At 39.3% G+C, this 8,561-nt stretch overlaps 2 protein-coding genes across 3 annotated transcripts; one reads left to right on the forward strand and one right to left on the reverse strand.

Moving 5' to 3' along the window:
* Positions 930–3,507, forward strand: LOC107610265. The gene is made up of 3 exons (XM_016312335.2): positions 930–1,377; positions 2,064–2,945; positions 3,152–3,507. The coding sequence occupies exons 1-3, from the start codon at positions 930–932 to the stop codon at positions 3,505–3,507; spliced, it is 1,686 nt and encodes a 561-aa protein (XP_016167821.2).
* On the reverse strand, positions 4,225–6,171 carry LOC110265583. Of its 2 annotated transcripts, none has more exons than XM_021108562.1 (3): positions 6,070–6,171; positions 4,762–5,995; positions 4,225–4,538 (listed from the first exon to the last, which is right to left on the reverse strand). In XM_021108562.1, the coding sequence occupies exons 2-3, from the start codon at positions 5,162–5,164 to the stop codon at positions 4,381–4,383; spliced, it is 561 nt and encodes a 186-aa protein (XP_020964221.1). In that variant the 5' UTR covers positions 5,165–5,995; positions 6,070–6,171; the 3' UTR covers positions 4,225–4,380. Both variants share the same exon structure in this region; 1 of them encodes a protein (XP_020964221.1).

Here is an 8,561-nt window from a genome sequence, read left to right on the forward strand (position 1 = left end):
ATTTATTTTATTTTATTTTTTACTAGTTTAACATCACTATAACAATCACCTAAGGTGAGAAGATCTGTAAGGTTCCACATCAGTTAGGGAGGGGAACGAAGCATGTCTTATAAGGGTGTGGATACCTCTCCCTAACATGACGCGTTTTGACGAGTGAGTGTGGGGGAATTCGGCTATCATCCCTAGTGGACAATATCGTGCTAGCGGGTGGTCTGGACTGTTACAAGATCTACTTGTGTTTCTAGTCTCACTTACCCTAAAATTAAAAAAACTTGCCTAAAACATACATTTTAAAAAAACATGCATGTTTATCAACAATACATGGCTCAATTTTATTGATATGGAAGAAGGTTTGGTGTCATTCCCGGATATAGATTGCTGGGGTTCCATACCAATCTGTGGGGCAGCCTTTTTCTGGTGTCAGGTACCAGAAATCGGACCTTGCGACATGTTTATTTTCAGCTTTGGACCAACAACTCGTTGGGTCCGATTTGAAGAAGATGAAAATTTGAATTAGGTAAAAGTGAACTCGGACCGTCCGAGTTGCTAGTGGGGGATTTTTTTTTATTTTCAGCTTTGGATCAACAACTCGTTGGGTCCGATTTGAAGAAGATGAAAATTTGAATTAGCTAAAAGTGAACTCGGACCGTCCGAGTTGCTAGTGGGGGATTTTTTTTTCGTTAAATGAAATCGTAGGGTACGATTAGGGTTTTTAAATAAATTTTTGAATGAAGTATACCTAAATGGAGGGTCCGACTTGTAAGTGACTCTAAACAAAAGTGTCTGAATGCTGGTGAGACCTAGTCGCGTCTTCTTCTTCCTCAACGGCTCTTTCCTCAGGTTTTCGGTTCTCTGATTCTTCTTTAGTTAAGATAATAGTTACAGATCTAGTTCTCAAATTTTTGATTTTGTTTACGTGATTAGGAGTAATGAGTGACAGAGTTTTATTGAAGGTGTATTATTTTGGGCAGATTTTATTACAAACATCTGAAGGAGTAACATTTGTTTGTGAAAATCTGTTAGATATTGTGATTCCTTTCACAATCTCATTTGAAGAGCTCAAAGGTGTAATCTGTGAAAAGATTCACTCTGAGAGGGCAAGAAGAGTAGCCTGTATTCTATATAGATACCCCGTACAAGTGTTTGGTGGATTCGTCCAGTTTCAAACCAAATATGTAACGGACGAGGCGAGCATGCAAGAGATGTTTTCAATGTATATTGAAAATCGGAGTCAACTCGCGTTCATCGAGTTGTATGTTGAGTTCGAGCAATCTGAGGCCGACCGGAATATTCTACGGGAAGATTACAATAGCGACAGCGAAGAAGAGTTCGAAAGCAACTACGAAGTTGTTGGTCCAGATGGAGATGAAGATCAAGGTGACGGACCTATGGTTCCGGATGTGTCAGATGTGGCGAATGCATTGGCAAACAAAGTGCCGTTTGAGGAGCCATCATTTATGCGAGTTTTGGATTTGGAAGCCATGCATGTTCCGGAGTTTCCGGATTATACCAGTGCAGGTACGTAGTTGTCTTTATTTATAAAATGTAATAGAATTTTTTAGTAATTTATGTTGAAAGTTGGAGCAACTAGCTAAGTAATCTGTGAAAATATACTGGATTAGTATTTATTTTTGTTTACCTGTTTGTGTATTTAAGTTTAAGCAATTTATTTTTTTAGCAAGTGACTGAATTAGTTGAATATAAGTTAGAAATTATATAGAAATTAGTAAATCAGTCAAATAGCAGTTAGGATTTATGTGTTAAGTTAGAAAACTTCAGTAAATATATAAATTCGTATTTATAAGTAAGTTATTAAATTAAATTAATATAAGTTAGTATTTATTAGTAAAATAGTAAACCAATGAGGTAGTTAAATAGAAATTAATATCTGTTAGTAAATTAGTAAAAGATAAATTCGCAGTCATTGTAAGTAAGTCAAGTAGTTAAATAGAAATAAATTGGTGTTATGTCATAATTGATGCAGTAACAAATTGATTACGTTCAATTTCGTTGTGACAATATTTGTGTTTTAAATATGTTTTGTGTGGCTGTCCTTGTGGCAGAAATTCTGTTTGTCGCAGATGGTAAATTTGCCGTTGGGATGGAATTCATTTCAAGGGAAGCTGTTATTAAGGCGATCAAAGAGTATACCATACGAAGAAGCGTAGACTACCGGGTGTATAGATCTGAGCCGTTGATATTTTATGCTAAGTGTACACAGTATGGGTCAGGGTGTGATTGGCTTATCCGGGTTAGCATGATCAGCCGGAAGTACTGTTGGGTTATAAGGAGGTATAATGGCAGTCACACATGCACCAGAGCAACAATTTCTCAGGATCATTCGAAGTTGGATTCAAATACAATTGCAGAAGCAATAAAGCCGTTGGTTGAGGCTGAACCCTCCTTAAAGGTAAAATCGGTTATAGCAGAGGTGCAATCGAAGTTCAACTACACCGTTAGTTATCGGAAAGCATGGTTGGCTAAGCAAAAGGCAGTGAAAAAAATATTTGGAGGCTGGGAAGCATCGTACGAAGCCTTGCCTATATGGTTTGAGGCCATGTGTCATAAGGAGCCATCAGCTGTTGTTCATTTTGAGACTATGCCTGCATATCAAGGTGATGACTTGGTGACTGATATTCGAGTATTGCATCGAGTCTTTTGGAGTTATTACCCCTGCATTAGAGCATTCAGACATTGTAAGCCAGTTGTCCAGGTCGATGGGACACACTTGTATGGAAAGTACAAGGGTTGTCTACTAGTGGCAGTTTCACAAGATGGCAACAACAATATCGTCCCCATTGCATTTGCTATTGTGGAGGGAGAGACTTCTGATGCATTGTACTTTTTCCTTAGTAACCTTCGTCAGCATGTTGTAACTCGGGATGGTGTGGGACTGATATCCGACCGCCATGAATCCATAAATGCCGCTGTGGAACGGAGTAATGGTGCTTAGTCACCTCCAAGAGCTTTCCATATGTTTTGCATCAGGCATATAGAATCGAATTTTTTGAGGAAATTCAAGGCCCCGTACTTGCAGAAACTGGTCGTCAATTTAGGTAACGCTCAACAAAGCTAATTAATTTACTAAAAGATTTACGTTCAATAAGTGTGTTTACCTCTTTGTGTTTGTTTGTATCTTTTTATCATACAGGATATTCGAGGACGGTGCGGGAGTATGAAGTTCGCTACCAACGTTTACGAGAACGGGGCGAGGCCTACACTAACTGGTTAAACCGAATCCCCCGCGAACAGTACGCGTTGGCTTTTGATGGTGGATATCGATGGGGTCATATGACAACGAATCTAGTGGAATGCATCAACTCAGTATTGAAGGGTGCTCGCAATCTACCCGTCACTGCCCTTGTGAAGGCAACATTTTACAGGCTTAACGAGTTGTTCACACGGAAAAGGGCGGAGGCGGAAGCCCGGATTAATGCTGGGCATGTGTTTTCTGAAGTCGTCACCTCGAAGTTGCATGCAAACCAACTTGCAGCAGGAAACATATAGGTTAGTTGCTTTGACCGGCAGAATGAGGTATTTGAGGTGCGTGAGATGCCAAGTGGACTGGAGTTTGCAGTCGACCTACGAGGCCATCGATGTGACTGTGGTGAGTTCCAAGTGGATAGAGTCCCCTGTCGACATGTGTTCGCATGTTGTGCCAACCAGCGATTGGACTGGCAACTGTATGTGCATGATGTGTATAAGATGGACTAAGTTCGGCGTGTGTACCGAGCAAGGTTTAGGCCACTAGGTAATCCGACTACATGGCCTGCTTACAATGGACCTCGGTTCATACCAAATCCATTCTTGAGGCGAGTGACAAAAGGTCGACCCAGAATGACGCGCTTCTTGAATGAGATGGACACGCGTATGTTACGTCGGCCTAGGCGATGTACGCTTTGTGGAGCTGAGGGACACAGCCGTAGCAGATGCCGTCGGTCCGGTGGTGCAAATGCTGGCGGAGGTACTCAGTAGGTTCACATTCTCATATGATAATACATATGTAGCATTACTTAATACGACATGAGTTGTCCAGCTTTGTTAAGAAATTATTTTATGTAACATGACCTGCTCTATGTAGCGTTATCAATATCGACAATCTAGTATTATTCTTCACCTGTATCATTATATAATATGACATCAACTGTCGAAATGGCTTAATTTGATATGCCATTCCTAGTTATATATTCAAAACTTTAAAAAACTAATACATAGTCCAAGACCTTAATACATAAATAAGTTCATTAATACTAAAAGATTATGAACATACAAAGTAATGTTACCACAGTCTATTTCATTAATACATACTGTCAAATACATATAAAGTATTCTAAACCTAATGGACATTATTACTACACAAACAAGTTAGTTACACCACAACTACTTTCTCATTGCCCACTTCACGTCCTTCACAAAGTTCTTGCATTTTTTAGCGGCCTTTTTGAACACGGATGGAGTGTAGCGATTAGCGCTACGGCGTGGCGGATCAATCCTCAGATTGTAACCTTTGGCTTTGTCATCCGGAGTGTCACAATGACCTGCATACAATTTAATCAAAACAAGTATATTTATGGTTCTAGGAAATCAAAACAAGAGAGATACCACATATCATTTAATCAAAACAAGTATATTTATGGTTTTAGGAAATCAAAACAAGAGAGATACCACATATCATTTAATCAAATCAGATGGAGACACAAATTATGAACACAAAATGATTCACTAGTAGAACATGTAAAATGAAATACACAATCCTATTACCATCATTACGCGATTCCTCATCGTCGTCGAACTCCTCTATATCGTCCTCGTCAGCATCATCCTCGTCATCCGGTTCATCTACTAGATACGCATTGGTGTCTTCTTCGAGTGTGTTAGCATCTTCTTCAAGAGGTTCCATGGTAACACGGTTAGGATTTTGACTATTAAGAACTCCACGCCCGCCTTCACTTCTACTAGAGTCAACTAACACGAATCCTCCAGAAGCAACCGATGAGGTATGGCATGGAAGCCTCGCATCCAACGAATACCTACCTGCCATGAAATCAGACTGACTGCGATATTGTGAATGTCCAGCATCTGCAGCCATGAACCCAAGCAATTGGCTAAAAGAACCTCCTTCTCCTGTTTCAAACTGTGGCATACCCCAATATTGTTGATGCATTGGAAATGACGTGGTAAACTGTGTCTGAGGTACATACTGGCCTGAGGATTAAGGTTGATCTTGTGGAATCGGATTGGGAGGTGGTGGTGGCGGCGATAGCGGCTCCTGTTCCTCATTGTCATCATCCGCATCCTCACTACCCTCTTCCATATCCTCATTACCCTGATCCATCTCCTCGTTACCCTCATCCATATCCTGATTACCCTCATCATTCTCTTCTACAACAAGGTTCGACAAATATAATCGGTCGCCAAATTTAGATCGGTACCAGTTCATGTAAGACTCCAATGGATATTGTGAGGGCATTGGAACCTTAGAAAGAACGTGGTTATACCTGTTTGTCCAATGCATTACCCAGTATGAATGAGTCGGTGCCGTGGCCCAGTTAAGATTCTTAGGACCAGTCAGGACTTCTCCATGCGCCTTGTCCAGATTCTGTTCCTGACAAGGTACCCCCTGAACGAAATTGAACTGTCGCCTAATCCTATCGGTAGCATGCCACTCGATGCATTCGAATGACACCAACGGCACTGTTGCGCTCCAAACAACCGACTGCATGTAGATTTCAGGAGGAATTATATTCGGATCCACGCGATTCACAGAATAACCAGCCCACACAAACTGCCAATCATAAATGAAAATCATTTTACAACCCACATCACAGTTACAATACCAATGCTTCATCATATTTAGCTCAAATAGAAAATCTAAAAGTAATACATCTTTAAATGAAAACTAACCTGGCCTTCCTGAAGTTCATCAAAGGCCTTCCTAAAGTGATTTAGCGTCAGATATCTATATCGTCGGTCACCGCGCTCCCAGTTACGCCACCTAATATGATATATTTAATTAGTGCAACTGAATTCTAATTATCAAGAAACGGATACATTGTAACATAATATTACCTGTTTGCTAGCGGAAAACTGCGGGGTTCCCTAGGAAGCGGCGATAGATAAGGCAGTCGGATCCAAGCCCATCCGAGCAGAAGTGTCAGTGGACCATCGATTTCCTTACAGTTAAAGCGAGATGCCTTGCATAGTGCCCTGTAGAGATGTGCTAAGCATGCTGATCCCCAGCTGTACTGAACAATACTCCCGAAATCACGTAGCAATGGTAAAAACTTCCAGTGCACACCTGCCCCAGATTTATCCCCAAACAAGATCGTCCCGATAAGCAACATAATGTGGCACTTCACATACCTATGTATACTTATCTCATCAGTCAACTGTAAATTTTCTTTTAGATCACGCAGCCACGTCAGTTTTATACAGCATCCTCGACACTGGTCCTTAGACGGTGCAACTCCAAATTGATCCAAACACTCAGCCTGTAACGCTTCGAAACTACTCATTGTCATCCCCGTTACTAGAAGACCATCCGTCGGAAGACCGAGAATTAAAGCCACGTCTTCAAGAGTTACGGCACATTCACCAATGGGAAGGTGAAACGTGTGTGTATCTGGGTGCCACCGTTCGATTAGAGCGTTCACAAGTGCTTTCTGGCACTGTACTACACCAATTTGAGATGCATGATAAAACCCAGTAACTCGTAAATACTCCTCAACTCTATCGTCGTACCGATCAGGAGGAATTGGATGGTTACACGTCAACATTCTTAAGTTCTACAAAAAACATAACAAATTATCAGTCAACTAATTAACCAATTCTAACTCACTACTAGGCGACAAGAAATTAATTAGTAGAACAAATCATTAACAAAAATTACACAACTAACTAACTCAACAACACATATTAGTTGAAGCCATACACTATTCATAAATTATTTGACTAAGTCAAAGTAAAACAAATATTTACAAGAAATATTTCACTAATCCTTGAAATTCCTCAAAACTAAACTAACTATTAATGACATCAACTAATAAATACATTCTTAATCAATTCACAAAAATATGACAACATTAGACATGCTGGTTATTTATTTATTCGCAGTAGATTCCAGTTTTTCTAACATATAACATTATAATTTGTATTTTTAAGTATCTAATAACTACTACTTAAGTAAAGTTAAACACATATATGTATAAATTCTAAAAAATACTAATAATCATTCTCATTATATTTCTAAATTCACATTCTAATAACAATTATGAATGAATAATTAAATTCCTAACAATTATAATTATTATTAACGAAATCAAACTAAATATCTATTAAAAATTAATACTAACCATTTATTTTTTATTATTCTCACATTCAATTAATTACTGACAACTACTACAATAATATTTAACTTTCTAACAATTATAACCAAAAAAAAAAATTAAAAAAAAAACATTCTATACAAAATTTTATTAATAATCCGATTTACATTTTCTCATTTATTTTCTAAATACTAATTTTTTTATTTATAATTATAAAAATTTAATAAAATATTAAATAAACTTACATAATCAGAATGGTTGAGATAGTGTCTAATATGAAGTTCCGGGCGATCAACATCTTTGGTTTTATATTTCTTCGGCATTTTCCTTTATTTTTCACCAAACAAAGCTACTACCAGCAGAGGAATGAAGAAGGAGAATGGAGTTTGGAGGTTGGGAGTGAAGGCTGATAGTGAGATATCGGATGGTGAAAGTCCCACTACATGCATATGTTGGTAATCAGGGCACCGTTTGGGGAGTGAGGGTTGCACGACGCGTGTCCTGAGAGCCACAAAACGGACCATTCGTGTTGAGACCTACATATCGCAGGGTCCGCTTTGTTCAGCGCATGCATGTCTCACATGTCGCAGGGTCCGTGTTGTTGAGGACCTGCATGTCGCACGGTGCGAGTTGCTCTCACCAACACCCACGGTCCGATTTCTTTGTAACCTGACACCACCCCTTTGTGCAGCACCCCTCCTTCCCATAACGTGGTTCAACCCAACCTTCCATCCATATAGAAATTAATTAGCGACAATACATGGCTTGTTCATCAATTCACAATTGCATATAAACCAGATTATTGTACCAAACCCCCAATTTAAAAACTCTAAAATTGGAACCCGAAACCACTCAAATTTCAGAACCAAACAGAAATCTATAAATACCTTCTCGACGATGTGAGCGCAGAGAAGACGAGCTGAGTGCAGAGACAACGATAGTGAGGGTGCAGCTGACGATCAATGCAGGAGGGCGCAGCTGACGGTGAGTGGCGAAGTCGTGAGTAGTGAGTGGTGAAGGAGCAACAGTGAGTGGCGAAGGTGAATCGGAGGTGAGGGCGCGCCTGATAGTGAATCGAAGGCTTTCTCTGATTAGTGCTTTGGCGGAAAAAGGAAAAAAATAAGTGTTACTTATAGATTATTAAGAGGCACTTGAAACATAATAAATAGATTATTTTTTTAAAAGTGTTTTCTTTTGTACAAAAAGTATAGCTATAGATATTAAGATAAGATTATT

This window comes from Arachis ipaensis, chromosome B08 (genome assembly GCF_000816755.2).
Source record: "Arachis ipaensis cultivar K30076 chromosome B08, Araip1.1, whole genome shotgun sequence".
Lineage (NCBI taxonomy): Eukaryota > Viridiplantae > Streptophyta > Magnoliopsida > Fabales > Fabaceae > Arachis > Arachis ipaensis.